The sequence below is a fragment of the Haemaphysalis longicornis genome, unplaced genomic scaffold, assembly GCF_048455015.1.
Source record: "Haemaphysalis longicornis isolate Haplotype H1 unplaced genomic scaffold, Haemaphysalis longicornis Haplotype H1 scaffold_2, whole genome shotgun sequence".
NCBI classification, from domain to species: domain Eukaryota; kingdom Metazoa; phylum Arthropoda; class Arachnida; order Ixodida; family Ixodidae; genus Haemaphysalis; species Haemaphysalis longicornis.
The window spans coordinates 114,970,706-114,994,828 of NW_027526295.1; the positions used below are offsets into that span (position 1 = coordinate 114,970,706).

General features: G+C 46.8%; 1 protein-coding gene across 1 annotated transcript in view; it reads left to right on the forward strand.

The window, feature by feature from the left end:
• Window positions 1-24,123, forward strand: part of LOC144169129 (ATP-binding cassette subfamily C member 4-like) — a 104,499-nt gene that overhangs the window by 56,462 nt on the left and 23,914 nt on the right. Inside the window, exons 6-16 of the mRNA XM_077698159.1 lie at window positions 608-771; window positions 1,655-1,780; window positions 2,955-3,204; window positions 4,189-4,305; window positions 4,405-4,494; window positions 5,011-5,202; window positions 6,066-6,160; window positions 7,030-7,116; window positions 8,238-8,334; window positions 13,387-13,680; window positions 22,421-22,626. Coding sequence (XP_077554285.1) covers window positions 608-771; window positions 1,655-1,780; window positions 2,955-3,204; window positions 4,189-4,305; window positions 4,405-4,494; window positions 5,011-5,202; window positions 6,066-6,160; window positions 7,030-7,116; window positions 8,238-8,334; window positions 13,387-13,680; window positions 22,421-22,626 — 1,718 coding nt within the window. The remainder of the gene's footprint in view (window positions 1-607; window positions 772-1,654; window positions 1,781-2,954; window positions 3,205-4,188; window positions 4,306-4,404; window positions 4,495-5,010; window positions 5,203-6,065; window positions 6,161-7,029; window positions 7,117-8,237; window positions 8,335-13,386; window positions 13,681-22,420; window positions 22,627-24,123) is intronic.

The following is a 24,123-nucleotide window of genomic DNA, read 5'->3' on the forward strand; positions in this document are numbered from 1 at the left end:
CAAGCTGGTAATCGGGGAGATATCAGGGTTTCCTAGCAAACACTCTCCGAAATTTGGCGTTTGTTTAGAAATGGATCATTAATGATGACACTGAAAAGCACTGATAACTTCTAAAAAACGAAACATTTTATTCAGAAAAAGTTACTCATCGAGTTATTATATATCCTTGTTTACGTACATTATCATCTGCATGCGCTACATGTCGATCGCCACTCGGGACCTGTCCGCTTGTTGAACGTATCTCAGCTGGGAGAAAGTTTTCTCGATATCACAGCTTCCATAAGCCAGGCAGAACATTGTCATTACAGTGTTGGCCAGCCTGGGGTAGCGATCTGTAGAGCCCTGTCAATACTCATTGAGTTCAAAAGTTTATTTGTGGGACTTGTTTCCAGGAAGTACTCGATCAGAACGCCGGACCATCAGCACACGATTGTGCAGATCTTTACTATTAAGGGTTGTATTCGGAGACAACGCGGTTTTAACCCGATTCTCGTAAAACGTGTTCGGCGTGTAAAAATATGGTAAAATCGGGTTTTACCAAGAAACCAATGACCCTATTTATATAGCTTACAGTATGGGATGACTATAGACGTTTTCTCTGGCGCAGTCGGTGCTGTTCGTGCCGTACCTGGTGGCGGGACCGCTGCAAACAGCCATTGTGACATGGGTGTTGTGGCAGCACCTCGGCATCAGCTGTCTGGCGGGCATCTCCTTCGTGCTTCTCTACATACCCTTTCAGGGCTGTCTAGGGAGGGCATTCTCGAAACTGAGGTACGTCCCTGCTGATGGTCTAATCATCGGCATTTCCAGACGTGTTTACCCAAAGGATTATTCGTGATGTGCTGGTATGGGGCCATTATACCCCTTAACGTGTTAGACCGATAGGAGTTCTTATTTTGCGTAAGGTGCCAGGGATGAAGGGTGTCGTTCACGCTTCTTCATAAGGGTGTGAGAGGATTTCTACCAAGAATAATGCAGATACGGTGCTACCTTGGGGCTGTCTTACGACGGAAGCGCCGGCATATCCGGGGTACATTTTGTCATGTTTTAACTATATGTGCGACATTACGTCATGTAAGGCTCTTGTGCACACACGAACTTAGTGGAGCTCAGTTACATTGCTACGAATCGGCTATATAGCACTTAAAAACCAAACAATAATGGGCCAACGTTCCTTATTCCCTGCAGACTCGGCTGTGAATGGCCAAATGCAGCACATATCTCTGAAAACAAAGCACATGGCAGCCTTATTCAAAAGCAGCTGCCCGCTTCCAAATGCCTCACACTTTAAAGCTATCTCCGTTTTAATTTGTCAACATTTCACAATTCCTTAGCCTAGGCTTAAGAATGTAGTATTGTAATGCTTTCAAGGTATCCAGCAAGGTTCATGACTCTAAATTCAACCTGTCCCCCCGCCTGGGCATAGAAGTCGTAACATCGTGCCATTTCTTTGCTGTCATGTGCACGTATCACACCAGCAGTTATCCTGTGGAAGGTGTAGTTGACGTAAAGTGCTGCATTCATATTTTGCTACTGGTAGCAGATAACATGGACAAACTAAATACATTAATCTTCCAAATTTGTGATGCCGCCCGTCATAGCGAAAACACTCGTGCCCTTTTCTGCGTGTGATTTTGCTTTCCATTGCGTCTAGGGCCAAGACGGCGGCTCTGACGGACGAACGAATCAGGCTGGTGAACGAGTTCGTGGCTGGCATGCGGGTCATCAAAATGTACAGTTGGGAGACACCGTTCGCCAACCTTGTGGATAACATGCGCAGGTACTGTGTCTGCAGGAACGCTGCCGTAGCAGTCTGCAGCGGGACACCACTGCCTGAAGTGGTGGGCTGGCGCCTTATAAACAACTGTATTACCAACAAAAAAACATGATTCCAAGGTCATCGTTTCGCATATTAAATTTTTGGAGGGTATTGTCAGAGGCCAAATAGGCGTTCGGGACTCGAATATTGAAAGCACAATGGGAGGTGCAGATAAAACACCTTTATTGGGTCATTGGGTTATTGCTTTATTGGGTTATTTCTTATCCGGCGCACAGAAAAAGTACCAGAAAATTTTGCTATTCGCATACAAGCAAAGTTAGCAGGGCCAGGAAAAGGTATTTTTCAAGGTTATATATACTCACACAATTTGCTCTATTTCCTCCGAGGGCTTGAAAAAACTTTCTCTTTGCTACTGGTCCCTGGCAGCTTGCAGGGCGTTCGCATCATCTCACATTGTTTCCTGGAGTTATTTCTTCAGATCTATGAAAACTGCATGTAGGGGGCAGATCTGAACTGTAAGGGATCGTTTAAGTTTTTCGGGAGCACACTGACAGATTCAAGTTTCGTCAAGAAAGACGAGAGCAGCGATGCTCTCTGGAAGGAGCGGGTGCTTCTTGTCACAAAACACCATGTGTTTTGCGCCATATTTTTACTGGCGAGTGCATACTAAGTGACGAACCGGAAAGTATTGGGACCGTGGTTTATTGGAGACAGGAGCGAAGCAAAAGTTACAGCGAGATGACATTGAACTTTTTGGGTGTAGCCGAGTTGCGGAGTCTTTTGACTTCCCCTTGTTTGGAGAACATTCAAGCTAATAAGATGTTCCGACAAAACTTTATGACAAGACGAATTTTACTCTGTTGAATTTTGTGTTTTCAATTTCAATTTGAGTTTGAATTTACTGTTAAATTTTCTTACGAGAATAATTTTTACTGTGTTCTCGATAGGTTAGGTTTCTTACCTTCTGTTATTTCGCGTTGTGCACCTTTCTCGCTTTAGTTGCAAATGTGTTTGGTAGCTTCCTCATTTAAGCACATTTCTCCTCTCAGCGTGCCGCTTGCTGATATAGAAGGAGGAAAGCTTGAATATAATACCCAAAATTCATTATTCTGATCGCTGTAGCGTATACGCGGGTGCCCATTTAACGGCCATTTTTCACATGCCGTACCCCCAGGCGTGAAGTCCGCAAGATTCAGCAGACATCGGTGTTGCGCGCCGTGAACATGGGCATGTTCTTCATGTCATCCAAGCTCGTGCTTTTCCTCTGCTTCATTACGTTCGCCCTCCTTGGCAACACGCTCACCTCGGAGTGCGTGTTCGTCAGCATGTCACTCTTCAACAGCCTCCGCTTGGCAATGACGCTGTACTTCCCCTTCGGCGTCGGACAGGGCGCCGAGACGCTCATCTCCGTCAAAAGGCTCCAGGTACGTATTGTTTATAAGTTTCGCTGATGATACAACCGTGTTGAAAGGCGTAGGGAGGCCGAATGTATAGAGAAAAGCTGCCTGTATGCGGTGCAGCTCATTTTCCCGGATTGCGCGAAATTCTCAAGAAATAAACACCGAGAAAATCGAAGCTATAGTTTTAACAAAAATATCGCGTTAGCTAAAAAACACCTCATAAATCCTGCAGTTCCACACAGCTTGTGACTAGAGGACAGTGGTCGACGAGGCCTTGGAAGGGAAGAATGTAAGAGAAAGCGCAGGGTTGACCGTCCACGAAGGCGAAGACGATGAGATAATTATCGTTACCCAGCGTACATTATGCCAGAAGTATAGTTTCCATTGAATATGTGTTCCCAAAGCCCTATCACCGCCAACCTATTAGAGCGTCTTTTGAAGCTACAATATCAGGAGCCGTTTTGTTTACTACATATTATGGCAGTCACACGGGTCCGTTGCGCGAAAGTAAGCTGTCTTTGTTCGTGCATTATTATGTGCAAAACAGCCATCGAAAAATCATAAACAATTGTGATTTTGCACAAGGAGAAACAGTTTACTTTGCTTCTTCACCCTTGAAAACAAAGCAGTTCCTCTACGGCACGAAGCCGTTACGAGACAAAGAGAAGCTCTGCCCAACTTTGCCATGTTTATTGTGACCTTGCAGCTGGGAACTTAACTAAGGCAGTACGCACGTGTGCACGGAAGGGATATAAACGCTGCCTTATAGTAATGAGTTAATACCGCATACCTTGATAAACTGCTGAACAAAAGAACAAGCAAAATAGATGATGCAAAAATAGACGAGTCATTCAGATTTATCGTTCAGTGGTGTTTATGATGCTTTGGGCAATTTACGCTCTGTGAAAACCCGTTCAGGCAGAAGAGTCACCAGCTTAACTTTACAAAAAGCTCTTTAACAGGTAGTTGAAACTCTCTTTGTTTGTTTGACCCCTCCCATGCTTGCAGAAATTCCTCCTTCTTGAAGAGCAAGAGCAGACTGGTGCCCCGAGTGGTTCTAAGCTGCGTCCCAAAATCCAGAACTGTCGTGTGGAGCTTCACAGCGTCACCGCATCATGGTCGAAGGTCCGTTCATCGCGAAACAAGGGCTTTTAAAAAACTCGGCAGTTGGTTCACATAGAATCCTCTTTATACAAAATTATTCTGCTTCTGTGATGTTCCTAGGAGTCCCCGGAACCAACCCTGCAGAACATCACAGCTACTGTAAAGCCCGGTGAGCTGCTGGTCGTCGTTGGTCCTGTGGGCTGTGGCAAGGTGAGCACCTCCTTTGGCCACTAGAACACCGTGTAGCATAGTTCATACTGTAACTAGGGCACGGCGCAAGCGACATAAAGGGATAGCCCCTCCCGCCTAAGCTTTAAACGTACCTGGTTGGTGCCACCAAAAGAAAATGGGCTACGCAATACTCCCGAACAGCATGGACTGACATCTCGTATGCGGTCTAAGAAGTAAATGCTAGAGCCACCTACAGCTCGGCTGCACTGTGCGAACCACGTCAGGCAGCATTTCGCCCTTCGTGTTGATCCACCAACTGCATGTGTGTTCCTCTTTCAACACCGGACATTATAGTTATGCACAGGCACCAAAACACAAATCGAACAAGTCGAATGTGTTCAGATTGTTATGAATTGTTATGAATAAATTAAACGGTCATTGTCATCGTAAAGCTGATAGCTTAAGCAAACGTTCGTCTTTTTATACTTCTCACACCCTCGCACTAGTTCCCACAATGGTATTTGGCACTGTCACTAAGTGTGCCTGTACACGCAGACGTCGCTTCTGATGGCCATTTTGGGCGAGCTCCGACTGACAAGCGGCAACGCAAAGGCCCTGGGCCGCATCGCGTACGCCTCCCAGGAGCCCTGGATGTTCACCGGCAGCCTGCGAAACAACGTGGTCTTCGACAGCTCCTACGACACAGAGCGCTACAAGAGAGTCATTCACGCTGCCGCCATGGAGAGGGTACGCACGACCTGCATGCGATCGCTCTATTATGCAGGGCCGCAGCTCGGTTGCACTGGACAATGAAAAAATGCATTCAGGAGAAATATACTTCTTTGCCAATAACACTCAACGAATTATTATTCGATTTTCGCCCCCTTGTCGTGTGAGGCAGTCAAATAATCCACCTCCGCCTAAGGCCACACCGTATAGGCTGGTTCACTTTCTCGTTCAAGTAATCAATAAAGAGATTTACAGCTTACTTTGCTTTTGGTCGATGTACGAAGGCGGATTGGGTTGTTTAACAGAAAGTGGTCTTTCTCTGGCCGCATTTCATTATAATTTCAGTGGCCGCATTTCACCACCGTTTTTCTGCAAGCACAAGAGAACATCCCAACTAGCAAACTTACTGAAAGCCGTGCTGTGGTGCTCGCTAATACTGAGCAATATGTCAGTACGAATTGCGCAGCTGTACAGCAAAGTGAACGGCAAAGCCGATGGCTGCTTTGGTCGTTGCATCTCCATTGCTAAAAATATTACACCGTCGTCTTTTTCTGTCCGCCCTTCTAGCTACCGGAAGTAAAGAATGCTTCACATCTTTTAAGGCGTCCGTTCATCACTATAAAAGTTGTGATAAAAAGTTCAAGGAGCCAGTGTTACTACACAGATATATCTATGCCCGGGATACTTTGCATGAACGTTGTGCCAAAAGTTCCAGCCCAATCCCACAAGAAAATGGCATGGTGCATGTCTGCCATGCGTTTGCACAAACACAAAGAGAACCCGAATCTTCTGTTCCCATGACATTGCTCATTGCTCACGCGGCCCGCGTTACTGAAAGTTCTCATTATGCTTTTTACGTGCTGTCTGATTTCTGTACGCAGGATTTGACACTGCTGCCGTATGGTGACCGGACTCTAGTAGGCGATAAAGGCGTCTCGCTTTCCGGAGGCCAAAAGGCTAGGGTCAACCTCGCAAGGTACCCAATTACTGTTTTCTCATACTGAAGGAGTCAACATGACGTATCGGAAGGCTCTTAAAATTGCTGCATAAAAATCATCAGAAAAACTTCATTAAGCGTTGTTTATTGTGCGAAAAAATATTCCTTTTATTAATCGTTTAGCCGCTACTCTAACAAAATTTTGCTTTGGCCGCCTCTGGACATATCTGGGTTAAATAATCATTCTTGGTCGTGGTGTGCCACCGAAGAATGGCTTACTGTCACAACATAACCACATTGCAATTGATATATTTCCCCCTACAAACTACAAGAGAAGATTCCATTCTTGCTAAAATGGTTCAAAAATGTGCAGGAAGCAGTTTGACACCACTAAGCCTAAACTCTTCTAGAATTCTACTTTAATGTTGAGTGAGATCTGCATAGTAGCTCGAACGATTGGGTAATTTTGACTGGCTTCTTCGTTTTGAACATACGTTCTCCATGAGGATCAGAGTAGACTTGCCGTGCTGGCAATATTTCCACATCAGCCACAGCTTTGGTGAAATTTGCTAAAACATAACCTGGAACGACATAAGCAAGCTCGAGAATTTAGGTTCGGTAGCCTACGTTGCCCAGTTTAGGGAAGTACTTGACTTGTTCTGAACATGTACTGCCAGGCGCTCCCAGAGTTTCGCACGTATTGCACCCGAAATAATCTGACCAAACATGACTATCGTTTCAGGTTACGTTAGGATCAGGCAGCCTGCTTTAGCATGCAATTTTTCTTCGCCTGACTACTATAGAGGGCGTCTATCCGTGTCCCTACATACTGCATAATTTAAGCTGCACGTATCTAGAATTAGTCAAACCATTCCGATCCTTATCAACATTAACCATTATGTTCGCAGAGCCCTTTACTATGATGCAGACATCTACCTCCTGGACGATCCTCTCAGTGCCGTCGACACGGCCGTGGCTAAGCACCTGTTTGAAGTGTGAGTATAACTGCTTTTTACTACCTCTAACATTGCATTCATACGGTACATTCAAAAGGATGTCAGTCGAGAAATACGGTTCAAGGAAGTTTAGATAATTCGGAAACATAATACAGCCTTCTGTCAGTACTCCCATCACTAAAAATATACGCCCTGCCTGTTAAAAGGCACCCCTCTGTCACGATGGGTGTTTGTGATACATCAAGTAACCTGTATGTCGGAACTATTGGGGCGTGAGATTGTCGTGGAAATGTACACGTTCTAAGGGGAGTAAGCTTCATGGGATTGCTATGAGTTCCCTAAATGCAGCTTTTTGTTCTTATTTCACTCGTCTGGAACGTAATGCCCGTATAAGATAGCTTTAGAAAAGACAGGAACAGATACTTTATTGCTGACCTATTTTTTTGGAAACTTGCATCTCTCATACTTTTGGGTTCATTTTACGGTATACCTGATGAAACATTGTGGTCAAGACTCATGTTGTAAACGAGCCATGCCGAACTGCAGTACGAAAATGTTTGGCTAAATACTTTTCTATGGAGAGTCCTGACCGAGTGTTGGAGCACCATTTATTTCAAACATACGCTTGCTGTAAGAATGCATTGAGAATGTTTACACCAGAAGCTGCTATATTCGAGTAAAACGATTTAAAAACTGCTGCAGGAAATGTCATTTTACATATATTTTCCCTGTAGAAGAGGACATAGTAACCCCAAGTGCTAGTTAGGGTGAATTCCCCCTATTCATGAACTCCCAACTGAAAGTAATGAACTTTTGTGAACCTGTATTCACAGAGCTCATATACCAACAGCATGCATTCATATTTTAACAGCGAATTATAGCAACTCGCATTCCATGAGAATTGGACCATCTAGATCCTATAAAGTGCTCAAAAAGGCACAAAACTATGTACGAAGGTGAGCACCGTGTTTGCTGCATTGCTCGGCAGATGTCAGATGCACACTTTATTGCAGGTGTATTATCATGTTTTATAAAAACGGCTTTCTAGACCACCCCTCAATTGTTGATGCACGCAGGATTGTCATCCATTCAGCGAATATCGGGAACCCTCCCAGCGGACCTAGAATGTCTTGCACAATGCTCTTGGCTTTCTGTTGCAGCTGCATTCGGGGCTACCTGAAGAACAAGATTGTCATCCTCTGCACGCACCAGCTGCAGTTTCTCAAGTCAGCGAACCACATACTTGTGCTGAAAGAGGTAATTACGACACTACCAATTGCGCAAGCTTGTAGCGCCAACCATGATACTTTGCGTTGATATTTGTGGTTCGGAAATGCTACTATACTCATCATTGTCTCGGTACACCCCAATACAATTTGCAACAACTAAACAATCAAATACTGGAACTGAAACTAGCTGACCCGTATATTAAATACGACAAGCGCTCTGACTTCTTCCTAAAATGCTCCCAGTTCCGTGTACATGGTCACAGTGAGAGCTTTTAAACCCTCGATAAGCAATTCTACTCGTTGTCTTTTATCAGTCCTTTGGGCTTTTGTCACACGATGCCCGCACTGCCATTAGGAGCAAAAATATTGGTTGGTTAAAGCAGCAAGCATTCTATTTTGTGAGTACCAAACACACGAACTTGTTCAAGTCGCGCTAAGGGAATTGGTTCGTAGGAGAGCTTTTTCCGGTTTTGTCATACACTGCATGACGAGACCTTGTACATGGTCCACCCCTCGTTACTAAAGAATTCATTGTGCATCGTACCAGCAAACCATACAGACGATAAAATAAAGAATACACGAAGAACACACTAGACGTGTGTTTCGAGTGCATTTGGTGTCTTCGTTAGCTTTGCCCTGTGTACTGTTTGCTACTACGATTAATTTCTTAGCGACTAACAAACCAGCCCACATTTATGCAATGATTTAGTCTCGTCATTTCAGAAATATCCCTAAAAAACAGAAAAATATTCAATTTGTTGTAGCTCTCAGCGCATCTTTTAATGGCACCGGCAACTAACGTCATTTTTTCTAGGCTCGTCGCATGTCGACTTAAATCTGGAGTGCGTTGCTTTACCCAAGGTGTCTTTCGAGCGTCATGGCGCCTCCCGTGAACTGAGCCAGCCCAGCATACAACTGTTGCACCTCGACTACGAGTGAAAGAGCCCATGATTAGGGTAGCGGAAAGGCGCCCGTGGCGACGCTTCTAACTTTCCTTGGTACCGTACGAAAACTTAGCAACAGAGTTTGCGGCAACGCTTTTACACGTTTTTGAAACTGCCCCATGGAAAAGACCTCGTTGAGTGAGTGAGTGAGTGAGTGAGTGAGTGAGTGAGTGAGTGAGTGAGTGAGTGAGTGAGTGAGTGAGTGAGTGAGTGAGTGAGTGAGTGAGTGAGTGAGTGAGTGAGTGAGTGAGTGAGTGAGTGAGTGAGTGAGTGAGTGAGTGAGTGAGTGAGTGAGTGAGTGAGTGAGTGAGTGAGTGAGTGAGTGAGTGAGTGAGTGAGTGAGTGAGTGAGTGAGTGAGTGAGTGAGTGAGTGAGTGAGTGAGTGAGTGAGTGAGTGAGTGAGTGAGTGAGTGAGTGAGTGAGTGAGTGAGTGAGTGAGTGAGTGAGTGAGTGAGTGAGTGAGTGAGTGAGTGAGTGAGTGAGTGAGTGAGTGAGTGAGTGAGTGAGTGAGTGAGTGAGTGAGTGAGTGAGTGAGTGAGTGAGTGAGTGAGTGAGTGAGTGAGTGAGTGAGTGAGTGAGTGAGTGAGTGAGTGAGTGAGTGAGTGAGTGAGTGAGTGAGTGAGTGAGTGAGTGAGTGAGTGAGTGAGTGAGTGAGTGAGTGAGTGAGTGAGTGAGTGAGTGAGTGAGTGAGTGAGTGAGTGAGTGAGTGAGTGAGTGAGTGAGTGAGTGAGTGAGTGAGTGAGTGAGTGAGTGAGTGAGTGAGTGAGTGAGTGAGTGAGTGAGTGAGTGAGTGAGTGAGTGAGTGAGTGAGTGAGTGAGTGAGTGAGTGAGTGAGTGAGTGAGTGAGTGAGTGAGTGAGTGAGTGAGTGAGTGAGTGAGTGAGTGAGTGAGTGAGTGAGTGAGTGAGTGAGTGAGTGAGTGAGTGAGTGAGTGAGTGAGTGAGTGAGTGAGTGAGTGAGTGAGTGAGTGAGTGAGTGAGTGAGTGAGTGAGTGAGTGAGTGAGTGAGTGAGTGAGTGAGTGAGTGAGTGAGTGAGTGAGTGAGTGAGTGAGTGAGTGAGTGAGTGAGTGAGTGAGTGAGTGAGTGAGTGAGTGAGTGAGTGAGTGAGTGAGTGAGTGAGTGAGTGAGTGAGTGAGTGAGTGAGTGAGTGAGTGAGTGAGTGAGTGAGTGAGTGAGTGAGTGAGTGAGTGAGTGAGTGAGTGAGTGAGTGAGTGAGTGAGTGAGTGAGTGAGTGAGTGAGTGAGTGAGTGAGTGAGTGAGTGAGTGAGTGAGTGAGTGAGTGAGTGAGTGAGTGAGTGAGTGAGTGAGTGAGTGAGTGAGTGAGTGAGTGAGTGAGTGAGTGAGTGAGTGAGTGAGTGAGTGAGTGAGTGAGTGAGTGAGTGAGTGAGTGAGTGAGTGAGTGAGTGAGTGAGTGAGTGAGTGAGTGAGTGAGTGAGTGAGTGAGTGAGTGAGTGAGTGAGTGAGTGAGTGAGTGAGTGAGTGAGTGAGTGAGTGAGTGAGTGAGTGAGTGAGTGAGTGAGTGAGTGAGTGAGTGAGTGAGTGAGTGAGTGAGTGAGTGAGTGAGTGAGTGAGTGAGTGAGTGAGTGAGTGAGTGAGTGAGTGAGTGAGTGAGTGAGTGAGTGAGTGAGTGAGTGAGTGAGTGAGTGAGTGAGTGAGTGAGTGAGTGAGTGAGTGAGTGAGTGAGTGAGTGAGTGAGTGAGTGAGTGAGTGAGTGAGTGAGTGAGTGAGTGAGTGAGTGAGTGAGTGAGTGAGTGAGTGAGTGAGTGAGTGAGTGAGTGAGTGAGTGAGTGAGTGAGTGAGTGAGTGAGTGAGTGAGTGAGTGAGTGAGTGAGTGAGTGAGTGAGTGAGTGAGTGAGTGAGTGAGTGAGTGAGTGAGTGAGTGAGTGAGTGAGTGAGTGAGTGAGTGAGTGAGTGAGTGAGTGAGTGAGTGAGTGAGTGAGTGAGTGAGTGAGTGAGTGAGTGAGTGAGTGAGTGAGTGAGTGAGTGAGTGAGTGAGTGAGTGAGTGAGTGAGTGAGTGAGTGAGTGAGTGAGTGAGTGAGTGAGTGAGTGAGTGAGTGAGTGAGTGAGTGAGTGAGTGAGTGAGTGAGTGAGTGAGTGAGTGAGTGAGTGAGTGAGTGAGTGAGTGAGTGAGTGAGTGAGTGAGTGAGTGAGTGAGTGAGTGAGTGAGTGAGTGAGTGAGTGAGTGAGTGAGTGAGTGAGTGAGAGTGAGTGAGTGAGTGAGTGAGTGAGTGAGAGTGAGTGAGTGAGTGAGTGAGTGAGTGAGTGAGTGAGTGAGTGAGTGAGTGAGTGAGTGAGTGAGTGAGTGAGTGAGTGAGTGAGTGAGTGAGTGAGTGAGTGAGTGAGTGAGTGAGTGAGTGAGTGAGTGAGTGAGTGAGTGAGTGAGTGAGTGAGTGAGTGAGTGAGTGAGTGAGTGAGTGAGTGAGTGAGTGAGTGAGTGAGTGAGTGAGTGAGTGAGTGAGTGAGTGAGTGAGTGAGTGAGTGAGTGAGTGAGTGAGTGAGTGAGTGAGTGAGTGAGTGAGTGAGTGAGTGAGTGAGTGAGTGAGTGAGTGAGTGAGTGAGTGAGTGAGTGAGTGAGTGAGTGAGTGAGTGAGTGAGTGAGTGAGTGAGTGAGTGAGTGAGTGAGTGAGTGAGTGAGTGAGTGAGTGAGTGAGTGAGTGAGTGAGTGAGTGAGTGAGTGAGTGAGTGAGTGAGTGAGTGAGTGAGTGAGTGAGTGAGTGAGTGAGTGAGTGAGTGAGTGAGTGAGTGAGTGAGTGAGTGAGTGAGTGAGTGAGTGAGTGAGTGAGTGAGTGAGTGAGTGAGTGAGTGAGTGAGTGAGTGAGTGAGTGAGTGAGTGAGTGAGCGAGCGAGCGAGCGAGCGAGCGAGCTCCAGGCACGATGGTGAAGCAGTCGCCATTGGAAGGGGGGTGGGTCTTGTCTAGTCTAGGGTCATCTGGTCCCCACTGGTAGGACGGGGCTTTTCACCAGGCTACGCTTGATGAAAGGACGATGCTCGCCAGCAGGTCGCTCGGCTAGGGATTAGGGCGGCGGGGGGGGGGGGGGGGTTGGGGGGGGGGCGGCGGGTGATTAGAGATGGGATTTGTTGACGCTAACATACTGTGTACTACAGTGTGCCAGGTTGGGGACAATAATCACACTCTACAATTCCACTTATCGACGCTTGCTGCACTGCCATATGCATTTGAAGGTGAGGAAATGTCTTCGCAACACTGTTTCCGTATAGCCACGTCAAAAACTTTTCCGCTGTCGTCTGTAGATTTTGGAGGTCACGCGCTGTCCGCTCCCAGCCTCGTGCCGACGATTTATGGCTGGGGGGCTACCTAGACAGCCACAAGCTATCCATCAGGAGTGCGTCGCATCTTGTGCATCGTGAGTTTATGACGACTCATGTGACTGAGACACAGCAATCGCAAAACCCGTATTTTCTAGCTAATGTTCTCTAAGAAAAGTCTTTTAGAAGTGTTTGGCTTCTAAGAAGAAGAAAGATTTTATTGGAGTGAGTAAGAAAAGCACATAAGTAAAAACACGGGATCCCAAAGTCAGTGACTGTGCAGAGACCGTCGAAGACTTAATACAGAGGTAATTATTACGAAAAAGCATTACCAGCAGCAGTGCAACAAAATAACCCGCTCGTGTGTCGTGCTAACGGCGCCATAACGACAAAATACAACTTCGTTCAATTTGAAAGAACTAGACTTTGGTAGCCCGCTCAGGTACACCCCAGCCACTCGAAAAGGTTTTTTTTTTGCCGAAAAAATGAAAAGATCTCTAAATTCTTTGCAACTTTGTTCCAGATGAGCGTACTGTAAGCGGGAGAAACGGGCAGCACTAAAACCGTCGTTATCAGCGTGTTAGCTTCAAGTTTGGATGCCTGTAATACGGCGGCGGCCGCCAACCGCTCAAGCAAAACCCTTGGTGTCGTACAGAAGTTGCTCAAACCTGGGTGGGGAGTCGGCACTGCTTCATATGTCTTATAGTCTATCACGATTCTTTGTTGGAAGTTGGCGGTACAACTGGTATCATGTTTCAGGACAAATCAGTCTTTTTAATGAACCAAGGTTCTATTTTGCTTTAGAGGCCCTTTTGAATTCTCGTACTCTCGCTGACATCACACTCTCTTCTTAAACGGGCAAACGCAGGGCAAGATGCTGGGCCTGGGCAGCTACCGACAGCTCCAGAACGCCGGCATTGACTTCGTCTCCCTCCTGGAAGAGAAGGCCGCCATACCGCCGGGCGTCTCGGCCGAGACCCTCCTCGAGTCCCGTCGCAGCTCGTACTGCGTCGACCCGTTCGACGGGAGCCCCCTCGCCGAAGAAACATACCCGATACCCGTGGGGACTGAAACCCTGGACGCTGCCTCACCTGGAGCCTTTTACGAGTCCAACTTGTCGCTGGCCGGATCTTACGATGACGGGAGGTCGGAGCTGGCGCAGGTACGTCGCGGAATACTGCGTACTGCCGTTTCATTGTACTATCATCAGGCAGGATGAAAATATAAACAGCACACATTATGTGAAATCTTTTGATTTCACGTAATAAAATGACGGCCGTTAAATCAAAGATGCTGTAAATGTTGAACGTGGAACGAAAAATGTCGTTTATTACCCTGAGTCTTCCAACTCGCCAACGTCTCTTTTCCGGCAGTTAACGAATCCTTCATTTTCTTTGCTCCATTTCCATCCAGTCCACAAGCAACTTCTAACCATGCGCTTTTCGCTGCGCTTCGGAATTAAACCCGTGGGGGCTCCTTAATCACTGTGCACATGGTGCGAATTCACCTGCGAATTTGCTGCTGGGGCACCGCTGCAGTGGAAAACTGCCTAATGATAGGAGCAGCCGAACCTATGGTAGCAATTTAATTTTTTTAAAAGACGTAGCAATTTAATTTTTGACATCGAGATGGAACACTGCAGTATTTATCGCACACTTTTTCCATTGCATTTACAGTCCAGCCTTGATATTTGTGCATTTTTAAAATAAAATAAAGTGCCTCTACTGTTTTACCTCCTAGTTGCAGACTTATACTGCATTTTTTATTCACTTTCAGTAACATGTTTGCAGTCTAAATATGTAAAAGAAAGAGATTCTCTACGTCAAAACTGAATAATTTGTTCCTTATAGTAGTTGAAGTGAAGTGCGGCAGCCGCAGATGCAGACCATTTGAATTTGTTTTCGAGCAGTCGTTAGTAAGTTCTGCTTGAAAAAAAAAATAAATCGAGGTTTTCGTGCTTTGTATGTTCATGCAAACGGGTATGGTCTCTTTGTATTTTGTCCGAACTAACGTCGCGTACAGAATTGGAACAATGAAGTACAACATGGAAGTCGGAGCAAAAGATGCTTGATGTTCGGGATTGCACAGGTTACGTGTAACGGAAGAGAACGCTTTGAAGTGCCCAGTGAGAGTTGTACGGTATATGCCACTTTAAACCACCTGCATGCTTAGTAAAATTATATTTGCGCGTGGGGCGAACTTTAGCTGGTTTGCGCTTCCGCCGGGCGCCGAGTCGTAGAGCGGGCGGCCAGGAGGGAATCGAACCACGGAAAGCAGCGCCACCATGCGCCATGCATGAAGCGGCGCATTGCTTTTGGCCGGCCGTTGGCGTCACCTCCTCGTTCTAGCACACCATACCCGAACTCCCCTGCGAACACCACCGGTGCGGTACAGTGGGAAGGTGGTGAGGAGGCGAGAAAGAGGAATAGCTTTATTGTCTGTCGGGGCATGAATGCCCTGGTTGCGGAGGAGAGTGAAACGGAGGGAGCGAATGATCGAAAAGATATCGCGGTTCAAGGTTCAGTCACAGGAATTTGGGCACCAACGGAGACCCGGAATGAAGACCCCGCCCACAAACCATGTCGATTTCCCTGTTGAATGAAGTTTTGTCCTACTGAGTGGTCCATATCTTTACGGAGGAGGAGAAAATTTTATTCAACAGTGAAATCAAGCTCGTTAGTGCGCGGGGTCCTGAATACAGGTGCCTTGGTGGGGTCTGCCTTGTTCGCCCTTTCAGCAAGCCGAAGCTGCTTGCTTAGGCTCAAGCTGGCAAGCGCACTGCCACACTGCTCGTATGTAGGATTAGGAACTGGTACAAGGTCTCGGTTTGACTGCGACGCCCAAACCATATGGTAGAATGTTTCTCGATTGTCCCAGTGTCGGCATATGGGGTTGTATATTGTGCGGCGAATGGCGTGTATCCGTGTGGGGTGTGGAAATGTGTTTGTTTTGAGTTGTCGGATGGTCACTTCTTGCCCTTTTTTAACCTTTCAGCCGGTGACTAGAAGGTGCGTCGTGTAGGCATGTAGTCTTGAGAGATATCGTCGTATGTATTAAGTGTAATGAGGCGCTTCTTGCCCTAGTTGGCCTTGTACCATAAACATCCAACCATCATCATCATCATCGCAATGGCGAAGTTTCTGGCCGGGCGTCTCGTCCTCTTGCGATGCCCCGAGAGCAAGATCTCAACCGTGAGCGTGAGCAGCTGCGTTTTCGCGTAGGGATGAGTGAGCAGGCGTAAATTATCTTGACTCTTCTTTCACGAGGGTATTTGCACAGGATACGTAGGGCTTTCTTGGAAATTCTTCGGCTGGGTACTTTCGGCTCGCCCCTTGCGGGTCCGATGATGATTTCGACTTGGGTCTGGGCTATGGCTAGTGTAAGCGCCGCTTCTTTTTTTTAAATTGCGATAGTATGCCCTTAGGTATAAATTCCTAGAGGGACACGTTGGCACCCGTTTCCCGGAGGAAGTCCAGGAGACAGCAGTGGTGGGGCCCCCACAGCCATCGTTGGAGATCGGGGGGGGGGGGGGGGGGGATCTCAGAATGCAGGCCTGTGCCGCGAAGGTATCGGGATCTCGCTGCACTCAGGGAAGGGCACGTCCATAGCATGTGGTTGGTGTCAGCGCCTTCAGCAGGAGCCGTACAGAAGGGGCAGGTGTTGGTAAACGGGGCATGGTATCGTGGTGGTCACGCCCGGGTTACCGCAGGAGAGAGGGGCAGCCCAAGTCTACGCAGCAGGGCCTCCTCCCAGCGAGCGAGCCCACTGGGAAGGTCTGTTCCACACGGTGGGATGAGAGCGCGTGGGGCGCGACGCAGATCTTCCTTTAGTTGGACAAATTGTTCATGTGGTCAGTTGTCAGCAAGGGTAGCGTTCGTGGAACCGACGTAAGGTGACAGGAACCATCCGCCGCAATATGAGCGGTGATCGTATTACGCCGGATCCACGACAGTGGGAGAGGGCAGGGGTACGTATCCAGTAGTTTATGAATGTCTCTTGAAACAGACTAGTTGGAGGCTACATCTTCCGATTGGAGGATAGAAGCTCAGCGAAGAATCAAACTTGTAATAAGACCACATGGGGTGGGAGCCGCCGATTTTTTGGCATTTACATGTGCGTAGTCGGCTGCGTCTGTTAATACTGCTGCTTTTGAGTGACCGTCCTGCCTTACAAGGGCTTGCGCTCTCGCCGTTGTGCTGCCTTCATAGTGCTGAGGGCTCAGGTTTCTTGGCAGTGGTGCAGACCGGAGGCGAATGGGAACGCAGCTAGGTGGAAGTCGGCATCACCGTCAGCACACTTTGCAACCAGATGGCGTTCGTTCAATAGGCGCTGGTCCCACGAAAACAGTCCCGAGATATTCATTGTAGGGTATAACGCGCCGACGCAACGCAGTCAATGAGGCGCGCCGTAGCGGAGTGCTTCCGATTAATTTTCACCCCCTGAGGATCTTTACGTTCGCGGAAACCTCGTACACACAAGCGTTTTTGCTTTTCGCCTCCATTAGAAATGCGGCCACCACGGCCCGGAATCGAACCCGCGTCCACGAAAACAGTCCCGCGCGCTTTTCATCGCGATGCAGGCCGGTTTTTTCAACGAGTGACTAATTAGGCATGTTGAATAAAGGCCACATTTATTGAATGCACGGTTAGGAGACTATCGTAACACTGCGCTACGCGACAGCATGTGGCTGGAAGTGACCGTAAACCTACAGGGGTTGAAGCTTGGCGGTGAGTGTGCTTCCGCATATATTAGCAAATAATTGCCACTTGTTACATGAAATCACAGATGTACTCGTTTAATACAAAAAAGCCTGAAATAAATTGTTGAGAAGGTAAAATACGCCTTGCGTTTTAAGACGTAGTCAGGTCTGAAAAATATGTTTCTCAGGTGCAAAAATTCTAATGTTAGCAGGCAGTGCAAAAGCCATTGCGATTTAACCAAATACGGATATTACCTCCACCGAATTGGCAAACGAAAAAGGCACCCTGTAATACGGGCTTGCCAACTTTCGTCATTATCGGCAAGTTCCTCCCACGTCCCCCTCCCCTGTGCGGTCCTGTTCCACCCTTCCCAGACATAACGGTCTAAGACTAATGGACATTCTAGTTGTTGCTGCTCAAATGTAGTTTTAAATTTATAACCAGTTTTCAGGCTTTCTTCCGCCAGCCCTATTCTTCTAAATAATTAAAAGAGTTGTCGGATTTCTTCATCGCTTCGCAATTCACTATTGCAAATCTTTTTTTATTATTTTCACTTAAGACCTACGTGGATCATATTTTGGTGTTTATCTGCGGCATTTGCTGAATTTTTTCGGTCTCATTTTCCCTAACACCGGCTTTTTCTACGTCTAAAGGTCCGTCCCTTATCTCTTGTCCCGACTGACTCCCAGCGCTGAGTACGCATATGTCTCTGCCTTTACATTTCTTTCCTTATTCGCTTTCTTACATTCGTGGGACCTCCTTGAAAAGCTACCGCTATCTCCCCAAGTGTCCCTACAATGTTTTCTCGCCTGGAGCTAAAAGGAACCCAATCGAGTTGAAAAGCTTATCAACGCGTCCCATTCTACTCTTCACGTCACCCTGTTTACGTGTATCACTTCGAATTCAATTTTCGTACTACGTACCGTAGCCTGCTGTTACCATCGAGTGCCGCCCGCTCTATATGCCAGCCTTGCTTTGTCGTAGGAAGGCTTGCATATAACATGGCGTAGCCAGCATGGCGTTGACTGCAATTAGCACGTTTGTGGTCGTCCCCGCATATCCTTTATTCTCTCAGCTGCCTGCTGGTTAAGGTTCCCTTATCTACCTTGAGAACATCGTTAGGCGTCGCGGCTTGCCAGGGCTATTGCCCCTTCAATTCCTCTTTCACCGCGTACATCGTCTGACCAAATAACCAAAGAATGAGGATACGCTTATCACTTTGCGACAAGTGGGCCACACCTAGCCACGTTATAGCCCTCCGCAATGATTACGCTATCTCCCACGCGCTTCTGTTTACTGACAACCTACTTTGCGACCTGTTTATTCTTCGTATCTTCGAGTAGGTTGGACAGATGTCGCCTTTTGTAGCTACCGATCAATGCGTCGTATCGCTTCGTCTTTTGCTCTGGGGCGATCATCATGTGTTTGGTAAAGGCCGATCCTATCGAAATTATGTTCACCTACCCGGATCTTTCACACAGGCTGGTTTAGTGCTTACTTTCCCGCATAGCGGGTGTGCGTGCAGAGAAGCCTTCAGTGCAGCGTGTGAATACAAAAAAATAACAATGACGGATTGGCAACTGCGATAATAGTACAATGCTAATATGTGATTGGTGGTGGTAAAAATACAGGTGAAGCCGCCTCCCTCAGGTCGTAACAAAAAGAGAGAAAGTGAAAAGAAGGAAAAGGTATGCGTCGAAAAAAAAAACAGACGCAGGGGTCAAACAGCGTTCCGGCTAAGTCGATACAATCGCTTTGAACGTGTTTCTTCAGTGCCAACACCGAAAATAGGGTTTGATGAAATTGAGAAAGAGTGTAAGAATGCTGCCGCAAGAGTGGATTATTCTTGAAATTTCGGTACGATTTTATCACCTGTGGTACATGCTGATATTCATCAATTGCTCATTGCTCTTAGACAATTGTTTGGAACAACGCGCGAGATTGATTGCATTTGAGCAATTCCGAAGCGGGTGAACGTGAGTAGGGGCTGCATTGCATGCTCCGCACCGCTAACTGGTAGGGATTGCTACAACTTCTATTTATGCGAGCCTCTCGTGGCTAGTCGTTCTGCATTAAATCTGCAATATGCTTCAGACGAGTGCTCCAGTCATTAGTTAAGCCCGACAAACACTTATCAAAAGACAAACTGGCGTCGACGGGCCGTTCGCCACTACTGCGAGACCTGGGGGGGGGGGTCTTATTTCTGCGCTACCAACTGTTTACCGAGTGGCACATTGACTCGCATTTGTAGCAGACATTATTGAATTTCTACAGACACGCCTAACATGCATCTGAGCCTAAAACAAACAGACATTTCTAAATGCCACCTGCATTAAAATCATCTTAAGAGGACAAGCTACCCCGTTGCTCAATGGCGAAGTCGCCGAGCTACTGCTGTGGATATATCTTTAACACCCGGTGGCACGCAGCGGAAAACAAACAAACAAAGCAGAACGCAAGAAATGGCAGCTTTGCTTCTGTCCTCTCTTCAGGAAAAATTGCTAATTTTAAGCATTTGGCATTCAACCTGAGTCTTGATCCCTCTGAATACAGACAAGCCTACTTCCAATCCACTTTTTATTTGTTCAAAAACGTAAATTTAGGGGGCCTTGCGAGCGGAACGTAGGCCATGAACCGTGCCGTAGCGGAGGGATGCGGATCACTATAACGATTTGTGGTATTAACGAGCGCCACGTCTATTTGTTCCTTCTAGCCTCGTTTCATTCAACTGGAACGCCAAAACCACGTATAAAGGTGAATAAACCAGCGCATGAGCGCTGAACAAACGCGATTCATCCTCTCAAACAGCCTTTCCGCACAATTGCTGTCTCTTCCGCAAACTCACATTCAATGGAAAAGCGTTTCGCCGTGATCAAACGAGCATACCTCCCTCAGTTCCCCGGATGTCGTGCGCTCCCAACAAGCGTTGGTTTTGGCGCTGCTGTTGGTGCAGTCGTTGAGGCCACTGCAGATGATTTGCCGTTTTATCAAGACAGAGTGCTTAATCGACAGAGGTAACGCACCCTATTTCAAAGAACACCGCTGTTGAATGCTGCCTCACCAAAATATCACGCGTGCATGAAAGGGAACTAGCACCAGAACACCTGTATGCCTAGGCAATCTTAGTTGTTTTGCACATTGTTGCCAAACTACACCACGAGCGCAAAGATTTGAATCGCTCGTCACTGACTGTTCGATAACGCTATATGAACTACGAATCGATAACGCTATATGAACTAACGCGTCAAGCAGCGTGATTGCATGGAATGAATGAATGAATGAATGAATGAATTTAGAAATAGGACCGAGACTCGGCGGGGTTATTGGGGAGCGAGGAAAAATAAGACAGAAATCTCAATTGAAGTCCCATGAAACCTATTAAACAAGGAAGCATTTCTTTTTTCTATAAAGCAGACCCATGTTAAACGCAGTGTGGCAGTTATTCGAAGCTAAATGTCTCTAGAAGGATGCCCAGTTCACTGCGACTTAAATCAGATTCTGAAGTACTTCATCCCGCACTTTCCGATACCCGTGCTCTGCTACTCGCGCGTACTGGCGAGAACATGCACTCGTACTCGTGTATATCCACCAATACAACCCCGGGACGGGGTATTTTTCAGGGTCGCTGTCAGTGACGTTCGGGGTAGCCATTACGGCCGCGACGCATCACAAAGAAAAAAGCAACTAGGACTGAAGATGCAGTTGCTTACGTTCGTCGCCAGATGGCAAGGGCGTACTTGGAAATGTGAATTTAGGTTCCTACATACTTTTTTATGGCAGTATTCACTTCGCTTTTTTTCACTTCTCAGAAAGGGACCAGTATTTGAAACTGCGAAAATCTTAAAAGGTATTGAAGCCCTCCGTGAGCGTCCGCTGTGCGCAGCAACGAAATTTAATGGAGCGTGTCATGACAACGACAATAAACTCAATGTCGCGAAAGGTGCTGGAGTGAGTGGAACATATGCCGAACGTGGTTGCCCAGCCTGAAACAAGTATGATTCGTTCGAATTCGCTGCTTTGTTTAAAACGTTGTGGTTTCCTTTATTTAAGTTGTATGTACTCAATCTGTTGTTTATTTTGTCATTTAACGTTTGTCTTACTGCGCGCATCACGTTACAACCTCAGTTGCAATACGTTATATGCCCCTCAGACTTGTCAGTATCATAAGGAGGGTTTGTTTTAATCAGATCGGGTACCCAACGGCCTAGAAATACAAAGGCGCGCTTTTGAGGTATTCTAAACATTTCAAAGCCAACCTAAACGAAACAGAAATATGCGAAAGGCGTATTTTGAAGGCTGCTTGCCGAAGCAGTCACCAAGCCGCGCGAAGGTATTTTGTTGCAGTGTAGCAATACGCGGTTATGTTTTGGTTTGGTGCCTCCTTATGTCGTAGAAAGCAACCTCTTCATAAAAAACCAGATAAAAAATGGCAAAGGTGTGTCGACTATGGTCGGCTGTGTAGCGCGGATGACTTGTCGATTAAGTTTTTTAGTACATTTAGTACGTAGTTCACGGAATAGAAACACTTTTTTTCCAAGTAAACCGGAAGAGTTTTGAACGTTAACCTTGTGAAAAGATCATTTGATATTACTCTAACTGCACACACTATCTAGTCGGCTCACTTTAGTATGCAGGACGCAACATTCGCCCGAGCAGTGACGTAAAAGTGCCCAAGAGCTAAGAAACACACAACCTCATCATCGTACGAACAGTGGTTTTGTTTTTAAAAAGACTCTGCAACCTTTTCTTAGACTTTTTTATATCCTCAGTGCTTTCAGAGCGTAAACAAGAAACAGGTGCTGTTCTAGAACGAGGGATCACAAAGTACCTCAGCCAAGAATTGCTGCTTTAGGCCCATCAGATGACTTAGACACTTGCTCAAAAAAAGTATCTCTCTTTCCCTGTCTCGGCGCTCCTTGAGCGCTCGAATTCCGTCACAACAGCGGTGTAGCGACTACTGGCAGGCTTTCCTTCAGATGCAGCAATGAACGCATGAGATAGCCATTCACCAAAATGCCGCAAAACCAAAGAAGAAACGGAAGGCGCATCTGCTGCGACGAGCGAATCACGCAGTGCCGTAATGAGCTGGCGATAACTAGGTTTCGCAGTGCTTTCAGACGGGAACGAAACAGCGAAAGCGTTAATCGGAAGTATTCTGGAGTCCCTCAAACCTTTCAAACACGAAGCGGTTTTTGGGCGCAGAGCTTGGTGGACCTGAAAGGCGGCGACGCGGCCCTCAAGACTCCCGTGGAGGCGGAGGAATCACGCAGCACTGGTTCCGTCAAGGGCCACGTCTACTGGAGCTACATGCGAGCTGGAGCCGGACCGTTCCTGATGCCCCTCCTTTTCGTCAGCAGCATCTTGGCCCAGGCCATCTTCAATGGCAGTGACTTCTGGCTCACCTACTGGTGCGTACATGTGCGGACCTTGAAGACATACTTTATGCTCAGCTGTTTTCCTTAACGATAAGGCCAGCATGTATCCTCTAAAATGTTCCCTCACTGTTTGAAGCCTCCTGGATTTCCGGCGGAAAGCTGCCCAGGCGTGCGGGGATACGTAGTTTTTCAGCCAGCATATATTGCTACAGCATACGTCCCCACTGTAGCTTCACCGTATGTACGTTGGACGTCATGCTGCAAAACACCGTCAGCCCTCGCTAAAATGAAGTCTTTGCGACATGAAACTGGCATTGTTATAAGCGAAACTTCATTAAAACTGGGAGTTGCTTGCTTTTGATGGGCTACAGTGAAGTGCAATAAACGGTTCAAATTAGGTGAGACCCTGAGTAAAGTGATTTCTTTACACGGAAGGTTTACTGTATGCATATGTACCATTAACATGAATGAATGAGATATTGTTGACCAGCGGCGGCACGTTTGTTGCGTGGTCAGAGAAGCACGGCGAACGATGGCAAAAAAAGGGGATTATTTAATGGCTGGCAGCCTGTACACCAGCAAGGTACCCAACATGTAACTTGTGATCTGTGCGGTTTGCCAGTGCGCGTGTTTTTTTCCTGGTTTCCTCAAGTTGTTGTTTTGAATTAACATTATAGGAAACATGCGTGTTTCCTCTGGAGTCCTGTTCCCTGGGACAACTCATGCCTTTCTTCAGCGTGGTGTCGTTTTTTTATCGTGTGTACCATGTGACAGTGCGTCGCAGTGATAGCTGCGTTGTTTAGCGCTGGACCCAGTGACTTTCCATTTATTACCATCAGAGTGCCTCGGTAGTGCTTCGTTTTGTATTTTGTAAATATTGTTTATAATGTGTGCCGGGTTCCAGCAGGGCCTCGCAGTTAGATATTCTCGCGAACGGAAATACCCCAACTGGACTTTCATTTGAAAACAGCTACTTCTATACAGACATTTGTGACGAACTTTATGAGTGAAGCAGCATATGTATTTGTTTTTTCCTCTGCTACCTATCCGGGTTTTTTTTTTTTTTCGCACGCTGTTAACTACATTTTTCCTACTGCTCTTCACGATTAGGACATTTTGATACCCGTTTTTCTTTATTTACTTTCAATCACATCCTCTTCGTATGCTCTATGTGCCCGCTGCCCGAGCATATAAAACGCAGGAAGTAGTTTTTTTAACCCTGACAATTGGCTTTTCTTCAAACAAAAGAAAAAACATTGTGGCTCCTAACCCAACTCATTTATTTTATATTGGCTTTAAACTTGTCATAGCCTTGGTGGAGCGGGTATTGTTCCCCACTTTATTTTTCTTTATTCTTGGGGGGGGGGGGGGAGGAGGGAGGGAACACGGTATTTTAAAAAGGATTTTAAAAAAATGTTTGCACTCAGATCTCGGCTTTGTCATTTTTAGAGGGTCCTGCTTGGCGCTGTGCACCAGTGCCCACTTCTTTTTTATTCCGTCACGTCACCGTGTCAAGTTGTCTGAAATAAT